This window comes from Ranitomeya variabilis, chromosome 2, assembly GCF_051348905.1.
Source record: "Ranitomeya variabilis isolate aRanVar5 chromosome 2, aRanVar5.hap1, whole genome shotgun sequence".
NCBI classification, from domain to species: domain Eukaryota; kingdom Metazoa; phylum Chordata; class Amphibia; order Anura; family Dendrobatidae; genus Ranitomeya; species Ranitomeya variabilis.
Genome location: NC_135233.1, coordinates 1,093,069,182 through 1,093,093,748, shown reverse-complemented (window position 1 = coordinate 1,093,093,748; position 24,567 = coordinate 1,093,069,182). Strand labels below are relative to the sequence as shown.

Sequence of the window (24,567 nt, the reverse complement as noted above, 5' to 3'; positions counted from 1 at the left end):
CCACAGAGAGCAATATAAATATATCACTTTCACCCAAAAAGCTTTCCACAACGCTGCACTGCCCTACATCTCCTCATCTCTGTCTACCACCCTACTTGTCCTCTCCACAGTGCTGCACCGCACTAATACTCCTCCAGTCTGTCTAACACCCTACCCATCCTCTCTGCAGTGCTACACCGCACTACTCCTCCTCCTCCTGTCTATCTTCCACCCTACCCATCCTCTCCACAATGCTGCACCACACTACTACTCCTCCTCATGTTGATCTTCCACCCTATCCAATCTCTCAACAGTGCTGCACCACCCTACATCTCCTCTCCATCTGTCTTCCACCTGACTTGTCCTCTCCACAGTCTGCACTGTCCTACATCTCCTCCTCATCTGTCTACCACCTGACTTGTCCTCTCCACAGTACTGCACCAACCTACATCTCCCCTCATCTGTCTACCACCCTGCCTGTCCACTCCACAGTGATGCACCATTCAACATCGCCTCCTCATCTGTCTACCACCTACCTGTCCTCTCCACAGTGCTGCACCATCCAACATCTCCTCCTCATCTGTCTACCCCCCTGCCTGTCCTCTCCACAGTGTTGCACCGTCCTACATCTTCTCCTCATCTGTCTACCACCCTACCTGTCCTCTCCACAGTGCTGCACCGCCCTACATCTCCTCATCTGTCTACCACCCTACCTGTCCTCTCCACAGTGCTGCACAGCCCTACATCTCCTCTTCGTCTGTCTACCACCCTACCTGTCCTCTCCACAGTACTGCACCATTCTACATCTCCTCATCTGTCTAGCACCCTACCTGTCCTCTCCACAATGCTGCACCGCCCTACATGTCCTCTTTTTCTGTCTACCACCCTACCTGTCCTCTCCACAGGGCTGCACCGTCCATCCACCGCAGAGTGAAGGCAAAAGGGCCAACAAGGCTAAGCATCTCTGGGAACTCCTTCAAGATTGTTGGAAGACCATTCTCGGTGACTCCCTCTTGAAGCTTATCAAGAGAATGCCAAGAGTGTGTGTGATGGTGTGATATGCTATGTGGGTATCATTTTGTGTATATTTCTATTTTACTAATTTTCATGGTGTTGAGTTATTTACCATCTGATATTCTCCCCACAGTTCTGTATTGTTATCTCTCCACAGGGTCAGTGAATAATGTTGTTTGCTAATATGCTAATGACATGTTTACCTAGCTTGTTGAAACAATGAGCCCCTGCGACCCACCCCCCTAACCTGTGAATGGGGAGGTGAGACACAGACCAGTCTTGTTTGGAACTATGAAGTGAACACAGCACCTGAGAGAAAGAAGGGAATATGGACTGTTATCCTCTGTGCTTGATTGTTGGATTTTTATCCTGTAACTGAACTGCATTCGTGTTCTGGACTATTTTATCCTTTGTGTGGTGGATCGTATATGGACCTTTCGTACTTTTGCCTAAATAAAGTTCTTGGGATTGTTCACTATTCTCTTGCTCTGTTGATTGTGTGATACCGGAGAAGGACCCTGTGACAACTGGTGGCAGCAGCGGGATCAACAGAGTGTAACCCAATGGAGAACCACCCACAGAGTGAGTACAGAAATTGGACTGTATCCAGTTTACAGGAGAGAGCCAGAGACCTGGGCCTGAACTACCAGGAACTGACTAAAGAGGCCTTAATTGATCTACTGGTGGGTGCCAGCCAGACCACCTACTCCCATATGTCTGAAGGACGAGCACTGGAGACGAGGACCCCCACCCCAAAAAGCCAGTGGGTGGTGTGGTACGAAGAAGACATGGCGGTTCTGGGCCCAGGCGTCTCTCAGGAGTACAAGGAGGAGGCTGCCCTCCGGGCACAGCGGAGACAAGAAGCAATGGAGCTTGAAAGAGGGAGTAACGCAATGTGGAATGTAAACCCAACGATCCGGGAGCTTGTACGGATCACCTGGACAGACTTTAAGCCATTTGATGAGGCTTCCGGAGATGTGGAGGGGTTCTTCAAGGACTTTCAGCAGCAGTGTGCTGTGATGGAGGTGCCCCACTCTGGCTGGATGCGTTTGTTAGTGGGAGTCCTGAACGGTAGCCTGGCGGAGGCTTACCGAACCATTGACTCCCAGCAGAACCGGGATTATAACATTGTAAAGCAGACTATCCTGGATTACCATGCTATCACCCCAGACTCATATAGGGCCAAGTTCTGAGACTTCCCATGCACTGTGGGGGGATCGTTTAGGATGTATGCACATAAGATGTCCCAGGCATGTCGGAGATGTCTGGAAGCAGAAAACGCCTTTACTGTGGAAGATGTTATACAGGCGTTCCTTATAGAACAATTTCTTGCCAAGTGCCCCGCAGAGGTACGGGAATGGGTCCGGTAGCGCACGCCGTGCACCATGGATAGAGCTGCAGCCCTGGCCGATGAAGCCCTTACTATCCGACCACAATGGAGGAGGCTTCTGGACAATGAACCACGGCCTTCTCCCACATCCCATCCCCCTCCGATTATATCTGACCCTCCACCCAGCCGCAGGCCGATGACAATCACAGCTCACAATCCTGGGCCCCAACAGTTCCGACCACGACCTCGGGGTATCACAGAGAGGAGATGTTACGGGTGTGGGCAACCTGGACATTTGCAGTCTGGCTGTCCCTCAAGGATTCGGAGGGAGCCCCAAGCAGCCCCACCTCGTCCAGTGCATCTTGTGCACTCCATCTCACCTGAGGAAGAGGAACCACCACCCCCACCAGAGAGGACCACCGACCACGGCACCATAGATACCCCTCCTGGAGTGTACGGACTCCGGCCTTTGTCCTTCAGAAATACAGAGCAACGGCATTGCCACCTGCAGGATGTCTTAATTGATGGATACAAAGTGTCGGGATTTAGAGACACAGGGGCATTCCTGACTATCGCTGACCCCCGTGAGGTTCGACCCGAGGCAATTCACCAGGGCCCGGGAATTCCCATTGTCCTGGCGGGGGGGTGTCCCCAAATACATACACAGAGCTTTGGTACATTTGGATTTTGGTTTTGGAGAAAAACTGTGTTGGATGGAGTTATGGGAGGACTTCCTGCAGATATCCTCCTTAGAAATGACATTGGGGAGTAACAAAGTCATTTTGTGGGAGCAGAAGGTCTGTGGGCCTCTCCTTCTGAAAGAACAATTGGAGGGAGATATCACAGATACCGGAACGCCCATCATTCCCTACGTTCTAGACAGGGCAGTTTCTAGCCCAAAAATGACACAGGGCGAGAGTAGGAAATTTCTCCCCCCCCCCCCCCCCCCCCCGGCACCGAAAATAATAAACATTATTTTTGTGGGCTTGAGTAATAAATAGAGAGCAGGCTTGTATCTTCCCTTTTTTTAATAAATTATAATTTGCCTTTAACTTATATAGAACTTGGGGAAAAGGGACAAGTATGCTAATTATTAACGGTGAGAACAAAGTTGTAGGTAAATAATATCTATTAATTATTTTGGAAACAGATCCTAAAAATTGTAGGTTGCAGATTTATGAGAAACTGACTCTTCTAGATTTAGCCGCTGCAAAAGCATTAATAGCTTCCGAATAATTCAGCTTTTCTGCCAGTTCATTTTCTAATTCCAGGTCACATTTACTAATCTCTTCTAAAAGGAGATTGGCGAGACTTTCCCCAGATGTATCAGTAGCAGGACGATAGCCAATAAAATGTTCCTTTATTGCTACGTGATCATCATCTATATCAACAAATCTTAAGGTGTATGACAACTGTTCAGTGTGACCTGCATCTTGTGTGCAGTCCAACATTATTGAAAAATACTTAGATCTTTTGGCTTTTTCTAGAATACATTTCTTCACCTGAGAGGCCATCAAGCAGATAATTTCATTTTGAATTAAATTTCCACAGTAATGTGTATGGATTTCCTGGGAAGTAATTCGTTTTAAATGATCTCTCATTACTGGTTCAAATTTTCCAAGAAGCTCTATAAGCCCAAGGAAATGTCCATTATTTGGTGTAAACAATGTATTTGACGATCCTCGAAAAGCTAAATTATTGGTTGCCAGGTATACAGTTACTGCCATAACTCTTTCCAACACTTCTCGCCTGGGTGAGGATGCCACCAGACTGCCAAAGATGAGGTAAGTCAGCTGGGCCCCCTCCCGGGTTTCATGCTGTGGGGCATGCCAAATCAGCATGCCCCAAGGGTGGTTGGGGGGGGGGCAGGTGTGGGGGTCCCCATCCAAAAAAAAAGGCTAGCCCAACCCATCCCATCCCTCAGACCCCCTCACCTGTTCAGTGTGTCAGTGCCCTCTGCCCTCTGAGTCTGAGCGCGCTCAGACTGCTAAATGGGGCTGCTGGGAAGGGAAGGACTAATCCATAGGCAGGGGGTGGGCATTTTTGCTATACTGCTACCACTGTCAGACTAGACTGCAGCCTGTCCTGTCCAGCATTGAAATTGGCAACAGCCAGGCAGCCTAGTCTGACAGTGATAGTGTGTGTGCTTAGCTCTTTGATCACTGTCTCAGGGAGCGCCCGTGCTCAGCCGAGAGCGCGGCGCCCCTGCTATCAGTGTGGGAGTGGCCGAGCTGCCTCATCCTGGCTGTTCATTCTCGCTGTTCATCCAGCGCGGAGCGGAGGTGAGTCATACCTCCCAACTTTTGAAGATGGGAAAGAGGGACAAAGTTTGCGGCGCGCTTTGCGCGCCGCGGCAAATTTTAGGCCACGCCTCTGACCACACCCATTCATAATTAGTCACACCCATATCCACATCCCAACCACACCCATTTAGCACTGCCGATCACACTGTTTCATATACAATAATTATAAACAAAAAAATATGGCCACACAGTGCCCCATACTGTATAATGGCCACACATGATGCTCCATACTGTATAATGAACACACATGACGCTCCATACTGTATAATGGCCACACATGATGCTCCATACTGTATAATGAACACACATGATGCTCCATACTGTATGACCGCACATGATGCTCCATACTGTATAATGACCGCACATGATGCTCCATACTGTATAATGACCCCACATGATGCTCCATACTGTATAATGGCCGCACATGATGCTCCATACTGTATAATGAACACACATGATGCTCCATACTGTATGACCGCAAATGATGCTCCATACTGTATAATGACCGCACATGATGCTCCAGACTGTATAATGACCGCACATGATGCTCCAGACTGTATAATGACCGCACATGATGCTCCATACTGTATAATGACCCCACATGATGCTCCATACTGTATAATGACCGCACATGATGCTCCATACTGTATAATGACCGCACATGATGCTCCATACTGTATGACTGCAAATGATGCTCCATACTGTATAATGACCGCACATGATGCTCCAGACTGTATAATGACCGCACATGATGCTCCAGACTGTATAATGACCGCACATGATGCTCCAGACTGTATAATGACCGCACATGATGCTCCAGACTGTATAATGACCGCACATGATGCTCCAGACTGTATAATGACCGCACATGATGCTCCAGACTGTATAATGACCGCACATGATGCTCCATACTGTATAATGGCCGCACATGATGCTCCATACTGTATAATGGCCACACATGATGCTCCATACTGTATAATGGCCGCACATGATGCTCCATACTGTATAATGGCCACACATGATGCTCCATACTGTATAATGACCGCACATGATGCTCCATACTGTATAATGACCGCACATGATGCTCCATACTGTACAATGACCGCACATGATGCTCCATATTGTATAATGACCGCACATGATGCTCCATACTGTATAATGACCGCACATGATGCTCCATACTGTATAATGGCCACACATAATGCTCCATACTGTATAATGACCGCACATGATGCTCCATACTGTATAATGACCGCACATGATGCTCCATATTGTATAATGACCACACATGATGCTCCATACTGTATAATGACATACAGGCACGCAGCTCACACACAGGCACGCAGCTCACACGCACGCAGCTCACAAACACATGCAGCTTTGACACAAATGCATCACACACGCAGCCATCACACACACACGCAGCCATCACACACACACACACACGCAGCCATCACACACACACACACGCAGCCATCACACACACACACGCAGCCATCACACACACACACACACGCAGCCATCACACACACATGCAGCCATCACACACACACGCAGACATCACACACGCAGCCATCACACACACACACACACGCAGCCATCACACACACACGCAGCCATCACACACACGCAGCCATCACACACACACAGCCATCACACACACACAGCCATCACACACACACAGCCATCACACACACACAGCCATCACACACACACAGCCATCACACACACGCAGCCATCACACACACACAGCCATCACACACACACGCAGCCATCACACACACGCAGCCATCACACACACGCAGCCATCACACACACGCAGCCATCACACACACGCAGCCATCACACACACACACGCAGCCATCACACACACACGCAGCCATCACACACACAGCCATCACACACACACACGCAGCCATCACACACACACACACACGCGCAGCCATCACACATGCAGCCATCACACACACACGCAGCCATCACACACACACACGCAGCCATCACACACACACACGCAGCCATCACACACACACGCAGCCATCACACACACACACGCAGCCATCACACACACACACACGCAGCCATCACACACACACACACGCAGCCATCACACACACACAGCCATCACACACACACACGCAGCCATCACACACACGCAGCCATCACACACACACACACGCAGCCATCACACACACACAGCCATCACACACACACACCCAGCCATCACACACACACACACGCAGCCATCACACACATCACACACACACAATCTCCTCTGTGATGCAGGGGCGGCTGATGTCCATGTGCAGCTCTCTGCTGAAGTCTTCAGTCTCCTGCTCACAGCTCTGCACTATCCCGGCACCTCCCCCGTCTCTCCTTCTCTGCCGGGATAGCAGCTAAGAGCAGAAGCCGGAGCTCCGTGCACACACAGCCAGAGGTAGTGAATCGCTGACCTTTCTTCTTGATTGCTGCAGGCTCTCTCCTTCAGCGTGGCAGCGCCGCACAGGGGGCGGGAGGGGGGGGGGGTGTTGCGCGGGCGGTCAGGAGGCAGCTTTTATATAAAAAAAAAAAAAAAACAGGCTCTCTCTACGTCCCGGAAGTGGGCGGGGCTTCACCGGCGGCCGCAAATTCGGGATTTTAAATGCCCGAAGCGGGACAGCGGGACCCCGGTGCCAAAGCGGGACTGTCCCGCTGAAATCGGGACGGTTGGGAGGTATGGGTGAGTGGCGGCGCCGAGGTGGCCGCAACCATTATGTGCGGTGCGGGGGGGGGGGCGCGGCGACGCGAGGCGATGATCTGACCGCTCAGCTGTCAGATTTGCAGCTGAGTTCGGGCAGGGCGCGCCCGCGCTCAGCACTGAGCGCGGCATCCGCGCCCCTGACAGCCCTTAAACAGCAGCAGCAGCGGGCAGGGGACCACCGGGGCCCGAGGCCTCTCCTGCGCCCCCCGGCCCCACGGCGCCCCGTGTGGCCGCCCTGCCCGCCCTGTTGAAGAAACGGCCCTGGTTCTAGAGTTCAGGGACCGTCTCGCCCAGCTAGCTACCTTGGCTAATGAACATCAGCGAACGGTCCAGTCCAGTCAAAAAGCCTGGTATGAAGATAAAGTCAGGACCCCGGAATTTATGGACAAGTGCTCATGATTATTGCAACCCCTGCCACTGTACAAGGAACTATAAACTATTGAGCAAAGTGGACTAAAGTGAGCAGGCCAGAGGTCTGTGTAGACCTAATGGCGTGCTCACTTATTATGAGGGGGGGAGAGGTTGTTATGGTGTGACATGCTATGTGGGTATCATTTTGTGTATATTTCTATTTTACTTATTTTCATGGTGTTGAGTTGTTATTTGCCATCTGCTATTCTCCCCACAGTTCTGTATTGTTATCTCTCCACAGGGTCAGTGAATAATGTTGTTTGCTAATATGCTAATGACATGTTGACCTATAATGAGCCCCTGCGACCCAACCCCCCTAACCAGTGTTCTGGAATATTTTACCCTTTGTGTGGTGGATTATATGGACCTTTCGTACTTTTGCCTAAATAAAGTTCTTAGGATTGTTCACTATTTTCTTGCTCTGTGGATTGTGTGATACTGGAGAAGGAACCTGTGACTGTGGGCAAAGCAGTCATCAAAGCAAAAGGTGGCTACTGTGAAGAACCTAGAATATAAGACATAATTTCAGATGTTTCACACTTTTTTGTTCAGTATATAATTCCACATGTGTTAATTCATAGTTTTGATGCCTTCAGTGTGAATTTACAATTATCATAGTCATGAAAATACAGAAAAATCTTTAAATGACAAGGTGTGTCCAAATTTTGCCCTGTAATGTATATATAAAGGTAATGTTGTTGCGCTGCCAAAGACGATAGTGAGAATGCGGTAATTAAAATAAGAACATTTTATTTAGGATCAAAATCACCATCCAATTTTCAGCTGCGGATCAGAGTCTTCATCAAGTCTGGAACCGAAATCAGTTTTGTGATTTTGCTCCTAAATAACAGGTACTTATTTTCATTACATAGTTACATAATTATTAAGGTTGAAGGAAGACTTTAACCCCTTCATGACCTTGGGATTTTTCGTTTTTCCGTGTTCGTTTTTCACTCCCCTCCTTCCCAGAGCCATAACTTTTTTATTTTTCCGTCAATTTGGCCATGTGAGGGCTTATTTTTTGCGGGACGAGTTGTACTTTTTAACGACATCATTGGTTTTACCATGTTGTGTACTAGAAAACAGGAAAAAAATTCCAAGTGCGGTGAAATTGCAAAAAAAGTGCAATCCCACACTAGTTTTTTGCTTGGCTTTTTTGCTAGGTTCACTAAATGCTAAAACTGATGTACCATTATGATTCTCCAGGTCACTACGAGTTCATAGACACCTAACATGACTAGGTTATTTTTTACCTAAGTGTTGAAAAAAAATTCCAAACTTTGCTTAAAAAAAAAAAAAAAAAAAAAAAATTGCGCCATTTTCCGATACTCGTAGCGTCTCCATTTTTCATGATCTGGGGTCGGTTGAGGGCTTATTTTTTGCGTGCCGAGCTGGCATTTTTAATGATTCCAATTCAGTGCAGATACGTTCTTTTGATCGCCCGTTATTGCATTTTAATGCAATGTCGCGGCGACCAAAAAAACGTAATTCTGGCGTTTCGATTTTTTTTCTCGTTACGCCGTTTAGCGATCAGGTTAATGCTTTTTTTTTATTGATCGGGCGATTCTGAACGTGGCGATACCAAATATGTGTAGGTTTGATTTTTTTTTTATTGATTTATTTTGATTGGAGCGAAAGGGGGGTGATTTAAACTTTTATATTTTTTTTATTTTTTTCACATTTTTTTTTACTTTTTTTTTAACTTTTGCCATGCTTCAATAGCCTCCATAGGAGACTAGAAGCAGGCACAGCACGATCGCCTCTGCTACATAGCAGCGATCTGCTGTTCGCTGCTATGTAGTAGAAAATCAGGTGTGCTGTGAGCGCCGACCACAGGGTGGTGCTCACAGCTGCCGGGGATCAGTAACCATAGAGGTCTCAAGGACCTCTATGGTTACTATTCTGAAGCATCGCCGACCTCTGATCATGTGACGTGGGTCGGCGATGTGCTCATATACGGCCGCCCGGCCGGATGCGGTAGTTAAATGCCGCTGTCTGCGTTTCAACGTGGAGCCCTGCATCAAAGCAGGGGAGCTGACCTCGGACGTACTATCCCTTCCGAGGTCAGTAAGGGGTTAAGTCCATCTAGTTCAACCCATAGCCTAACCTAACATGCTCTAACATGTTGATCCAGGGGAAGGCAAAAAAAACCCATGTGGTAAGAGTAACTCCACCATGGGGAAAAAAATTCCTTCCCGACCCCACATACGGCAATCAGACTAGTTCCCTGGATCAACGCCTTATCAAGGAATCTAGTGTATATACCCTGTAACGTTATACTTTTCCAGAAAGGCATCCAGTCCCCTCTTAAATTTAATTAATGAATCACTCATTACAACATCATACGGCAGAGAGTTCCATAGTCTCACTGCTCTTACAGTAAAGAATCCGTGTCTGTTATTATGCTTAAACCTTTTTTCCTCCAGACGTAGAGGATGCCCCCTTGTCCCTGTCACCGGTCTATGATTAAAAAGATCATCAGAAAGGTCTTTGTACTGTCCCCTCATATATTTATACATTAACATAAGATCACCCCTTAGCCTTCGTTTTTCCAAACTAAATAGCCCCAAGTGTAATAACCTATCTTGGTATTGCAGACCCCCCAGTCCTCTAATAACCTTGGTCGCTCTTCTCTGCACCCGCTCCAGTTCAGCTATGTCTTTCTTATACACCGGAGACCAGAACTGTGCACAGTATTCTAAGTGTGGTCGCACTAGTGACTTGTATAGAGGTAAAATTATGTTCTCCTCATGAGCTTCTATGCCTCTTTTAATGCATCCCATTATTTTATTTGCCTTTGTAGCAGCTGCCTGACACTGGCCACTGAATATGAGTTTGTCATCCACCCATACACCCAGGTCTTTTTCATTGACGGTTTTGCCCAGAGTTTTAGAACTAAGCACATAGTTATACATCTTATTACTTCTACCCAAGTGCATGACCTTACATTTATCCCCATTAAAGCTCATTTGCCATTTATCAGCCCAAGCTTCTAGTTTACATAAATCATCCTGTAATATAAAATTGTCCTCCCCTGTATTGATTACCCTGCAGAGTTTAGTGTCATCTGCAAATATTGAAATTCTACTCTGAATGCCCCCTACAAGGTCATTAATAAATATGTTAAAAAGAAGAGGGCCCAATACTGACCCCTGTGGTACCCCACTGCTAACCGCGACCCAGTCCGAGTGTGCTCTGTCATGATCTCCATGGCCAGAGAACTAGCATAAGCCTCTATAGGAACAAGCTCTTGGAAGATGTAACTATACTGACCATGAACTAAACCTACCGCATCATCTAGAAGTAGCCAGGTAGCATGTCCTACTTTTTATCCCTATATGCCCAGCGCCGGCCGGAGAACTAAATAATGCTAGCAGAGGGAAATATAAGACCTGACTCACCTCTAGAGAAATGCCCAAAAAAAGGAGACAGAGGCCCCCCACATATATTGGCGGTGATTTTAGGAGAAATAACAAACGCAGCAGGAAAATAGTTTTAGCAAATTTGAGGTCCGCTTTCTAGATAGCAGAAGACAGAAAGCATACTTTCATGGTCAGTAGAAAACCCTAACAAAACACATCCAGAAATTACTTTAGGACTCTGGCATTAACTCATAATACCAGAGTGGCAATTCCTGATCAACAAGAGCTTTCCAGACACAGTAACGAAACTGCAGCTGTGAACTGGAACCAAAATACAAAAACAAAACATGGACGAATGTCCAACTTATCTAGTAGATGTCTGGGAGCAGGAACAAGCACAGAGAGGCTTCTGATAACATTGTTGACCGGCAAGCATCTAACAGAGAAGCCAGGTTATATAGCGACACCCAGATCTAATCAGAACAGGTGAACAGGGAAGATGATGTCACAAGTTCAATTCCACCAGTAGCCACCGGGGGAGCCCAGAATCCAAATTCACAACAGTACCCCCCCCTCAAGGAGGGGGCACCGAACCCTCACCAGAACCACCAGGGCGATCAGGATGGGCCCTATGAAAGGCACGAACCAGATCAGAGGCATGAACATCAGATGCAGTGACCCAAGAATTATCCTCCTGGCCATATCCCTTCCACTTGACCAGATACTGGAGTCTCCGTCTGGAAACACGGGAGTCTAGGATTTTTTCCACAACGTACTCCAACTCACCCTCAACCAACACCGGAGCAGGAGGCTCAACGGAAGGCACAACCGGTGCCTCATACCTGCGCAATAACGACCGATGAAAAACGTTATGAATAGAAAAGGATGCAGGGAGGTCCAAACGGAAGGAAACAGGGTTAAGAATCTCCAATATTTTATACGGACCGATGAACCGAGGCTTAAACTTAGGAGATGAGACCCTCATAGGGACAAAACGAGAAGACAACCACACCAAATCTCCAACACAAAGCCGAGGACCAACACGACGGTGACGGTTGGCAAAAAGCTGAGTCTTCTCCTGGGACAACTTTAAATTGTCCATCACCTGCCCCCAGATATGATGCAATCTCTCCACCACCGCATCCACTCCAGGACAATCCGAGGATTCCATCTGACCGGAGGAAAATCGAGGATGGAACCCCGAATTACAGAAAAACGGGGAAACCAAGGTGGCAGAGCTGGCCCGATTATTGAGGGCGAACTCCGCCAATGGCAAAAAAGCAACCCAATCATCCTGGTCAGCAGACACAAAACACCTCAGATATGTCTCCAGGGTCTGATTAGTCCGCTCGGTCTGGCCATTAGTCTGAGGGTGAAAAGCAGACGAAAAAGACAAATCTATGCCCATCCTAGCACAAAATGCCCGCCAAAATCTAGACACAAATTGGGTTCCTCTGTCAGAAACGATATTCTCAGGAATACCATGCAAACGAACAACATTTTGAAAAAACAGGGGCACCAACTCGGAAGAAGAAGGCAATTTGGGCAGGGGAACCAAATGAACCATCTTAGAAAAACGGTCACACACCACCCAGATGACAGACATCTTCTGAGAAACAGGCAGATCTGAAATAAAATCCATCGAGATGTGTGTCCAAGGCCTCTTAGGAATAGGCAAGGGCAACAATAATCCACTAGCCCGAGAACAACAAGGCTTGGCCCGAGCACAAACGTCACAAGACTGCACAAAGCCTCGCACATCTCGTGACAGGGAAGGCCACCAGAAGGATCTTGCCACCAAATCCCTGGTACCAAAAATTCCAGGATGACCTGCCAACGCAGAAGAATGCACCTCAGAGATGACTTTACTGGTCCAATCATCAGGAACAAACAGCCTATCAGGCGGACAACGATCCGGTCTATCCGCCTGAAACTCCTGCAAGGCCCGCCGCAGGTCTGGAGAAACGGCTGACAAGATAACTCCCTCCTTAAGAATACCTGTGGGGTCAGAGTTGCCAGGTGAATCAGGCTCAAAACTCCTAGAAAGGGCATCCGCCTTAACATTCTTAGAACCTGGTAGGTACGATACCACAAAATTAAACCGAGAAAAAAATAATGACCAGCGCGCCTGTCTAGGATTCAGGCGCCTGGCGGTCTCAAGATAAATTAGATTTTTGTGGTCAGTCAATACCACCACCTGATGTCTGGCCCCCTCGAGCCAATGGCGCCACTCCTCAAACGCCCACTTCATGGCCAAAAGCTCCCGATTCCCAACATCATAATTCCGCTCAGCGGGCGAAAATTTACGGGAAAAGAAGGCACAAGGCCTCATCACGGCGCAGTCAGAACTTTTCTGCGACAACACTGCCCCAGCTCCGATCTCAGAAGCGTCGACCTCAACCTGAAAAGGAAGAGTCACATCAGGCTGACGCAACACAGGGGCAGAAGAAAAACAGCGCTTAAGCTCCTGAAAGGCCTCCACAGCATCAGGGGACCAATTAGCAACATCAGCACCCTGTCTAGTCAAATCGGTCAATGGCTTAACGACATCCGAAAAACCAGAAATAAATCGACGATAAAAGTTGGCAAAGCCCAAAAATTTCTGAAGACTTTTAAGAGAAGAGGGCTGCGTCCAATCACAAATAGCTTGAACCTTGACAGGATCCATCTCAATGGAAGAGGGAGAAAAAATATATCCCAAAAAGGAAATTCTCTGAACCCCAAAAACGCACTTAGAACCCTTGACACACAGAGAATTAGACCGCAAAACCTGAAAAACCCTCTTAACTTGCCGGACATGAGAGTCCCAGTCATCCGAAAAAATCAGAATATCATCCAGATACACTATCATAAATTTATCCAAAAAATCGCGGAAAATATCATGCATAAAGGACTGGAAGACTGAAGGGGCATTAGAAAGACCAAAAGGCATCACCAAATACTCAAAGTGGCCCTCGGGCGTATTAAATGCGGTTTTCCACTCATCCCCCTGCCTGATCCGCACCAAATTATACGCCCCACGGAGATCAATCTTAGAGAACCACTTGGCCCCCTTTATGCGAGCAAACAAATCAGTCAGCAACGACAATGGGTATTGATATTTAACCGTGATTTTATTCAAAAGCCGATAATCAATACATGGTCTCAAAGAGCCGTCTTTTTTTGACACAAAGAAAAAACCGGCTCCTAAGGGAGATGACGATGGACGAATATGTCCCTTTTCCAAGGACTCCTTTATATATTCTCGCATAGCAGTATGTTCAGGCACAGACAGATTAAATAAACGACCCTTTGGGTATTTACTACCCGGAATTAAATCTATAGCACAATCGCACTCACGGTGCGGAGGTAGTGAACCCAGCTTGGGTTCTTCAAAGACGTCACGATAATCAGACAGGAACTCAGGGATTTCAGAGGGAATAGATGATGAAATGGACACCAAAGGTACGTCCCCATGAGTCCCCTTACATCCCCAGCTCAACACAGACATAGCTCTCCAGTCAAGGACTGGGTTGTGAGACTGCAGCCATGGCAATCCCAGCACCAAATCATCATGTAGATTATACAGCACCAGAAAACGAATAGTCTCCTGGTGATCCGGATTAATACACATAGTCACTTGTGTCCAGTATTGTGGTTTATTATTAGCCAATGGGGTGGAGTCAATCCCCTTCAGAGGAATAAGAGTTTCCAAAGGCTCTAAATCATACCCACAACGATTGGCAAAGGACCAATCCATAAGACTCAAAGCGGCGCCAGAGTCGATATAGGCGTCAGTAGTAATAGATGACAAAGAGCAAATCAGGGTCACAGACAAAATAAATTTAGACTGTAAAGTGCCAATGGAAACGGATTTATCAAGCTTTTTAGTACGCTTAGAGCATGCTGATATAACATGAGTAGAATCCCCACAATAGAAACACAACCCATTTTTCCGTCTAAAATTCTGCCGCTCGCTTCTGGACAGAATTCTATCACACTGCATGCTTTCTGGCGTCTTCTCAGTGGACACCGCCAGATGGTGCACTGGTTTGCGCTCCCGCAGACGCCTATCGATCTGAATGGCCATTGTCATGGACTCATTCAGACCCGCAGGCACAGGGAACCCCACCATAACATCCTTAATGGCATCAGAGAGACCCTCTCTGAAAGTAGCCGCCAAGGCGCACTCATTCCACTGAGTAAGCACAGACCATTTACGGAATCTTTGGCAGTAAATTTCAGCTTCATCTTGCCCCTGAGATAGGGACATCAAAGTTTTTTCTGCCTGAAGTTCCAAATGAGGTTCCTCATACAGCAAGCCCAAGGCCAAAAAAAACGCATCCACATTGCGCAACGCAGGATCCCCTGGTGCCAATGCAAAAGCCCAGTCTTGAGGGTCGCCCCGGAGCAAGGAAATCACAATCCCAACCTGCTGTGCAGGGTCTCCAGCAGAACGAGATTTCAGGGACAAAAATAGCTTACAATTATTTCTAAAATTCTGAAAGCTAGATCTATTCCCTGAGAAGAATTCCGGCAAAGGAATTCTCGGCTCAGATACCGGAGCATGAATAATAAAATCTTGCAAATTTTGTACTTTCGTGGTGAGATTATTCAAACCTGCAGTTACACTCTGAAGATCCATTATTAACAGGTGAACACAAAGCCATTCAAAGATTATAAGGAGAGAGAAAAAAAAAAAAAAGAAAGACTGCAGCATAGACAGACTGGCAAGTGATCCAATTAAGAGCACAGAGAAAAAAAAAAAAAAAAAAAAAAACTCTCAGCAGACTTCTTATTTCTCTCCTTTCTCAGCCAAGGATTTTAACCCTTTAGTGGGCCGGTCAAACTGTCATGATCTCCATGGCCAGAGAACTAGCATAAGCCTCTATAGGAACAAGCTCTTGGAAGATGTAACTATACTGACCATGAACTAAACCTACCGCATCATCTAGAAGTAGCCAGGTAGCATGTCCTACTTTTTATCCCTATATGCCCAGCGCCGGCCGGAGAACTAAATAATGCTAGCAGAGGGAAATATAAGACCTGACTCACCTCTAGAGAAATGCCCAAAAAAAGGAGACAGAGGCCCCCCACATATATTGGCGGTGATTTTAGGAGAAATAACAAACGCAGCAGGAAAATAGTTTTAGCAAATTTGAGGTCCGCTTTCTAGATAGCAGAAGACAGAAAGCATACTTTCATGGTCAGTAGAAAACCCTAACAAAACACATCCAGAAATTACTTTAGGACTCTGGCATTAACTCATAATACCAGAGTGGCAATTCCTGATCAACAAGAGCTTTCCAGACACAGTAACGAAACTGCAGCTGTGAACTGGAACCAAAATACAAAAACAAAACATGGACGAATGTCCAACTTATCTAGTAGATGTCTGGGAGCAGGAACAAGCACAGAGAGGCTTCTGATAACATTGTTGACCGGCAAGCATCTAACAGAGAAGCCAGGTTATATAGCGACACCCAGATCTAATCAGAACAGGTGAACAGGGAAGATGATGTCACAAGTTCAATTCCACCAGTAGCCACCGGGGGAGCCCAGAATCCAAATTCACAACAGTGCTCCATTAATAACCACCCTTTGTTTCCTATCCCTGAGCCAGCTCTCAACCCACTTACACATATTTTCCCCTATCCCCATTATTCTCATTTTATGTATCAACCTTTTGTGTGGCACCGTATCAAAAGCTTTTGAAAATTACTGCATCCTCACTAACGTCTTTGGCAGTGAACCAACATAACCTTTATATTTTTATCCTTCCCGGTTCCCATTGGTGTACCACGGATGTGCTGAGTCTCACTGCTTATACTCCAAGTGCTGCAACCCTGCATCACTGGAAGTAACAAGCCTTTTAGCGCCACCATCCCCATCTTATTTGTTGGACACAGCGAATAACAGGTCTGCCGTCCAATCTAGGAATGGGGTGTGCTGAGCTGTCAGTATGGCGATGGACAATCAGATGCTCGGGTGTGCTGAGCTGTCTGACTAGTGTGACAGTCTAGCAGTCCAATCAGGACGAGGGGCTTCATCCATGAGTCTCTTGCCCAGAGTCATTACCTGGCTATTTAACCATCTCTCTGCCTTAGATTGCTGCCAATTGTAGCTTTGTAAATAGTAGGTGTGTGTGTGCTCTGTGCTCCTTGTCTGTTATTCAGATTTTTGCTGCTCAACCTCGGATTTGTCTTGACCATCCGTTTGCCTAGCCCTTGACCATCCATTTGTCTAGCCCAGTGTTTCCCAAACTCCAGTCCTCACAGACCCCATGGGTCGTTTTCAGGATTTTCTTAGTATTGTGCAAGTAGTGGAAGTATCATCAAGGCATCAGGAATTCTCTCACCTGTGTAACACTATGGAAATCCTGAAAACATGACCTGTGGGGTCCGTGAGGACTGGAGTTTGGGAAACACTGGTCTAGCCCTTGACCATCCGTTTGCCTAGCCCTTGACCATCTGTTTGCCTAGCCCTTGACCATTCGTTTGCCTAGCCCCTGACCATCCATTTGCCCAGCCCTTGACCATCCGTTTGCCTAGCCCTTGACCATCCATTTGCCTAGCCCTTTTGTCATGATCTACCTTCTTGGATTATTAACCTCGGACTGTTTCCTGACTACACCTTCTTCTCACCCCTCTCTCTATGACAAACTCTCTTGGCTTTTCACCTCGGACCTCTTGTCCGCCTCATGGCTTATCCATAAATAATGACTAGCGTCACATTACAATTCACCTGATTTTTTCCCCCCTACCTGTATGGATCCTATTTGTACACAGTGCGATCAGGTGACGAATTTGACTCAGGTGGTCCAGGATCTGGCCAGAGAGCAACAGAGACTCTCCAAGAGTTTTCTTGTGCTGCTCCGCTTCTCTGGAGTGTGAAACCCCAAACAATGCAGTTAATTCCCATTCGCCATCGTTTTAAGCCTGCCCTAAATACATCTTTGATATTTCCTCTGTTTTCTCCACACTCCATGCACCCAGCAGCACTTTGTATTGCACCCCGGCTGGTGACCGCTTCATGCGGCATTATTGGTTTCCTTATTTATCTACCCAAAGCTCCATGCCCAAATCCTCGCATTACGCTCCTCTACTCATTACAACCCCTTGTTTTGCTCATTGCTGCAACCAGGATCATAAAATACTGAAAAAATATTTTTCTCGTGAAGATCATTATTCCAGCGGGAAAAAAAGGAAAATGTTGTTCCCCCCTCCCCCGGACTCAGCGCTGCCAGCAGGAGGAGAGCGGCCATTAGCGTATTGATGTATCTACAGTAGAAGACTGTTTTACTGATTTCACAAGTGATTTTCTGTCCCTTTGAATTAATCATCTGACGGCCTGAGTTACACGGGGGACTGGGGACACCCCCGCTATGATGAATAGACCTGAACGTGCTGCGATGATAATAGGGAGCAACATCTGAAAACGATAACGGGGGTGAGCGACACGATCACTGCCGTTCATTGGATGCATTTGTTGCATTGCATCTTTAAAGGGAAAATTACCTATTGCTTTTGTGTTACATTTATTTTTGTATCACTTCCATTATTAAAATACAAAATTACTATACTTGCAATTTTCACATTGTCCACTGGGGATGTTTTAGACTAATACTTCCTATCTTTTCAGGAAGTGTTTTCATCAGTTTCCTTATCATCAGAGGCAGGACTACACCTCTATACACTGCAAACGCGACGTCCCAGCTCCATTGATTCAGAATTACATTTGCACACGCTCATTAGATGCTTAGTCGCCAATGTGGCTAATGTACATGTGCACTTCCTGATGTAACAGGAAGTTACAGCGCACAAAAGCCCCAGTGGTCGGTTTAGGAATTGCAGGATTTCTAATGTGTTTTTTTTTTTTAAATAAAAATTGCGATTTGAATATAATAAACATTGTCATTTTAAAAATAAAATACATGTAACACAATAACCTGAATTAAACAGGAGGTTGTTTTCTGATTTCCCTTTAAGGTTACAAAAAAAATACACTAAAAAGACAAAAAAAAGGTCTACAGCCCAAAGTATACACCTTGTATACAGAGTGTATAGCAATGTGCATTTCCACCGTATAAGAGAAGTACTGGTGGACACACATGCTCAGTCACTCTCTCCACTGCTGGATCCTACATAGAACGACCCTGCCCTGCACAGTAAGACGGCAGTATATAGCAAAGCGAAGACAGTTCTTGAGTATAGACTTGTGAGTGAGCCATAAATATTACTTTTCACAGCTCCAGATTCCATCGTACAATTATCATCTAACCGTCTACATGGAAACTTACTTATACTGTATTTGAGGCTGCCAGAGGGAGAAGGAAATTGATTGGGGATTATACATACAGTATACAGAGGGAGAAGTAGACTGAGTAGAAAACTTATGGTGGGCTACATTTACAACTGCCAGAGGGTGAAGGTGTCTGACTAAAGGTATGTACTGGGGGTTAAATGTAAAACTGTGAGATGGAAAAGTGGACCAACAGGGGACAAAAAAGCAACTGCCAGAAGGTGACTAAGCGAAGAGCAAATTACTGAGCAGGAAGAAGACTCATGGGGAAACTTTCTAGAAGGAAGGAGACTGACTATTATTATTATTATTATTAATTATTATTATTATTTAGTGTGAACTTACTTGAGACTACATTTACAGCTGTGAGAGGAGAAGAATATTGACTAGGAAACTTGTTGGGGTCTTCTATGTTTACAGCTATTAGACTTAGGAGGAGACTAACTGGTGAAAGCATTGCTGACTATATAGCTGCAGAGTGGGAAGGAGACAGAAAAAGAGAACTTACTTTTGGACTGTGAAAGTGGGAAGTAGAATTGACTAACATCTTATTGATGATTATATTTTAAGCTGCCAGAGGGTGAAGGAAACTTATCAAGGGGACATACTGGTAAATATATTTATAGTTGTGGGTGGGTCAAGGAGACTGACTAAGAGAACTTTCTGTGAAAGCAGGAAGTAGACTTATTGATGCCTATATTTTTAGCTGCCAGAGTGGGAAGGAGGCTGATTGAGGGGACATATTGGTAAATATATTTACAGCTGCGAGTGTGGGAAGGAGACTGACTAAGCAATTTTCTGGAAACTATATTTAAAGTTTAGAAAAGAATGGAGATTATATTTGGGTCTATATTGCAACAAACAGATGTGAAAGGAGACTGACTATGGAAGGACAGCTGCAAGAGGGAGAAGGAGACTGACTAAAATTATGTGAATGAGAGGGAGGAGTGAAAGACCAATAGAATGTATATGAAAAAGATGAAAAATGTTTATTTCATAGCAAATACATTTTGGGATAGCCCTTTTGTGGTACCAGTCTTCTTACCTTGAGGTTATTGACCAGAGACTTTTCTTCTTGTTTCAGCCACTCGTTGTCTTCCACCATCTGCTGCTGCTGACGATTCATGACCTGCAGCATCTTTGCCCGTTCTTTCTCCCATATTTTCTGGGCTTCCTCGCGACTGCTGGGCTTTAGAAAGTCCTCTTCCTTCCAAGGAATGAAGAACATAACAAAGAAGTCAATATCGTGCACCATCGATGGTCGCACCCAAACCAAGCCGACAGCAGGTAACGACGAGACACGATAGTGACGCCAAGCATGCAAGCCTTACCCTCATACTGCGCCGCTTGATGCTGTGCCGCAGGAGCGGTGGGCTGCGGGTGGAGTCTATTGGAGACTGGTATTCTGTTGGGCTGCAGAGAGTGGGCGAGCTGGCACACAGGCTCTCGGGCACCTGCGCAGAGAAGGTGCGGGGCACAGACACAAACACACAATTAGCAGCTTTGGCAGGAGCAGAGCAGAGAAGCGCAGGAAAAAGACGTCGATGCAACATAGACGAGGATGATCCGCGCGTTACATAGCAAAAGCCATAGCGGTTATCAACGATGAAGAATTTGTATAGAGTCTTGAATATGGGGCAGCGCCATTGGCAAGGCTGGACTCACAGAAGCTCCATGGCAAGGCGAGATGTAGAGCTAACAGTGGCTAAAATCTGCATTTTGCTTTTCAAAAAACGCACAAAAAATGTTGATTCCAATTTGCAATACAAGTTTTTGGTATTTGGAGGTGGGAGGGGGGTAAAAAAAAAATCTGCATCCTCGGGGAGGGATGGGGGTTCATATTTTAATCGTAAAGCACAATGGATAAGTTTTACTTGCAGTACCACTCCGGGCCACACGGAGTGCTGTTGGGAAGAATGTGTGGGTCCAAAATCAGAAAAATCGTCATGAAAATGTTAACTATGGCGGAAACTATTACTGTTGATATTAATGGGATTTCCTTGTAAAAAAAAATGAATGTCGGCGCAGATTTTCACAGTATGTCCTGTTTAGCTATGGGAATTTTTTCTGCACTGCTTTAACCACAGATATTTCTGGCCTCATCGTTTCTGAGCTAATTAACACTAAAGGACATTTAATGTTCCCATAAACCGATTAGGATTGGCGCGGTGGGAGCCTCGGAGATATTCCCGTCCTGTTCCCGGTATCTCAGCGGTGAGCAGCCCTGACGTTGATAGATAATTTTGTCCTGACTTTCTCCCGCCTTGTGACCAGATGACACCTCGGCGGCTCATTGTGAGCGACCGGTCTGAACCCAAATTACATCATTTCTGCTGAACAGCAGGAAAGCAGATACAAAGGCTCGTCCATCCCGCGGCCGGGGATCACACAGCCGCCGCGGAGAGAGTGCGCGCGTCTCAGTATCACACAGGCAGCACACATCTGGGAAATGGAGGGAAGGCTTTACAATAATGGACCCCGCTTTGGCTGTGATTTTCTTTCTGTTGATATTCAGTTGATGCCAGCAAGAATTAAATTGAATTTTCTACTCCGAAGATAGACAGCTGCTCCGAGGTATGGAAGGGCCATGAAGAAACGGTCATGACGAGATCATGGAGACCTGAACTATTATCTCTGAGATCTGAGATAATCACAGAAGATCTGAGACTAAAAATCAGTGACGATCTGAGATAATAGGTCTGAGCTTTTATATATGTTAGAGATTTGAGATAATAGGTCAGAGATTCTATATATGTCAGGGATCTGAGATGATAGCTCAGAGCTCACATGTTACAATGTATATAAAGTGGAGTCAGAGATCTGAAATAATAGGTCTGAGCTTTTATATATGTCAAGAGATCTGAGATAACAGGTCAGAGATTCTATATATATGTCAGGGATCTGAGATGATAGCTCAGAGCTCACATGTTACAATGTGTACAAAAGCTGAGTCTGAGATCTGAATAATAGGTCAGAGATTCTGTATATGTCAGGGATCTGAGATGATAGCTCAGAGCTCACGTTACAATGTATATAAATGTGAGTCAGAGATCCGAGATAATAGGTCAGATGTTCTATATATGTCAGGGATCTGAGATAATAGCTCAGAGCTCACATGTTACAATGAATATACAGTTGAGTCAGAGATCTGAGATAATAGGTCTGAGCTTTTATATATCAGAGATCTGAGATAATAGGTCAGAGTTTCTATATATGTCAGAGATATGAGACAATAGCTCAGAGCTCACATGTTAAAATGTATATAAAGGTGAGTCAGAGATCTGAGATAATAAGTCAAAGATCTAAGAACATATGTCAAGGAAGGTCAGGGATAATTGACTTATCTCACACCTCTGACCTTTCTTGGTTTATGATCTGAGATCCTTGACCTATCCTAATATAATATCAGATCCTTGACTTATCTCAGATCTCCCATACTCTGGCTTGTTATCTCGGATCTCCCATACTCTGACTTGTTATCTCAGATCTCCCATACTCTGACTTGTTATCTCAGATCTCCCATACTCTGACTTGTTATCTCAGATCTCCCATACTCTGACTTGTTATCTCGGATCTCCCATACTCTGACTTGTTATCTCAGATCTCCCATACTCTGACTTGTTATCTCAGATCCTCCATACTCTGACTTGTTATCTCAGATCCTCCATACTCTGACTTGTTATCTCGGATCTCCCATACTCTGACTTGTTATCTCAGATCTCCCATACTCTGACTTGTTATCTCAGATCCTCCATACTCTGACTTGTTATCTCAGATCCTCCATACTCTGACTTGTTATCTCAGATCCTCCATACTCTGACTTGTTATCTCAGATCTCCCATACTCTGACTTGTTATCTCAGATCTCCCATACTCTGACTTATTATCTCAGATCTCCCATACTCTGACTTGTTATCTCGGATCTCCCATACTCTGATTTATCTCAGATCTCCCATACTCTGACTTGTTATCTTAGATCTCCCATACTCTGACTTGTTATCTCAGATCTCCCATACTCTGACTTGTTATCTCAGATCTCCCATACTCTGACTTGTTATCTCAGATCTCCCATACTCTGACTTGTTATCTCAGATCTCCCATACTCTGATTTATTATCTCAGATCTCCCATACTCTGACTTGTTATCTTAGATCTCCCATACTCTGACTTGTTATCTCGGATCTCCCATACTGACTTATTATCTCGGATCTCCCATACTCTGACTTGTTATCTCAGATCTCCCATACTCTGACTTGTTATCTCAGATCTCCCATACTCTGACTTGTTATCTCAGATCTCCCATATTCTGACTTGTTATCTCGGATCTCCCATACTCTGACTTGTTATCTCGGATCTCCCATACTCTGACTTGTTATCTCAGATCTCCCATACTCTGACTTGTTATCTCAGATCTCCCATACTCTGACTTGTTATCTCAGATCTCCCATACTCTGACTTGTTATCTCAGATCTCCCATACTCTGACTTGTTATCTCAGATCTCCCATATTCTGACTTGTTATCTCAGATCTCCCATACTCTGACTTGTTATCTCAGATCTCCCGTACTCTGACTTGTTATCTCAGATCTCCCATACTCTGACTTGTTATCTCAGATCTCCCATATTCTGACTTGTTATCTCGGATCTCCCATACTCTGACTTGTTATCTCGGATCTCCCATACTCTGACTTGTTATCTCAGATCTCCCATACTCTGACTTGTTATCTCAGATCTCCCATACTCTGACTTGTTATCTCAGATCTCCCATACTCTGACTTGTTATCTCAGATCTCCCATACTGACTTGTTATCTCAGATCTCCCATATTCTGACTTGTTATCTCAGATCTCCCATACTCTGACTTGTTATCTCAGATCTCCCGTACTCTGACTTGTTATCTCAGATCTCCCATACTCTGACTTGTTATCTCAGATCTCCCATATTCTGACTTGTTATCTCGGATCTCCCATACTCTGACTTGTTATCTCGGATCTCCCATACTCTGACTTGTTATCTCAGATCTCCCATACTCTGACTTGTTATCTCAGATCTCCCATATTCTGACTTGTTATCTCGGATCTCCCATACTCTGACTTGTTATCTCGGATCTCTCATACTCTGACTTGTTATCTCAGATCTCCCATACTCTGAC

General features: G+C 45.7%; 1 protein-coding gene across 5 annotated transcripts in view; it reads right to left on the bottom strand.

Annotated features, from left to right (window-relative positions):
* The window catches only part of PTK2B (protein tyrosine kinase 2 beta), a 181,833-nt gene that overhangs the window by 9,018 nt on the left and 148,248 nt on the right, over positions 1 to 24,567 (bottom strand). For 4 of the 5 annotated variants that reach the window (XM_077291777.1, XM_077291775.1, XM_077291778.1 and 1 more), the window contains 2 exons: positions 20,751 to 20,873; positions 20,465 to 20,626 (listed from right to left, as the gene is read on the bottom strand). In XM_077291777.1, coding sequence (XP_077147892.1) covers positions 20,465 to 20,626; positions 20,751 to 20,873 — 285 coding nt within the window. The remainder of the gene's footprint in view (positions 1 to 20,464; positions 20,627 to 20,750; positions 20,874 to 24,567) is intronic. The other variant, XM_077291779.1, reaches the window with a different exon arrangement.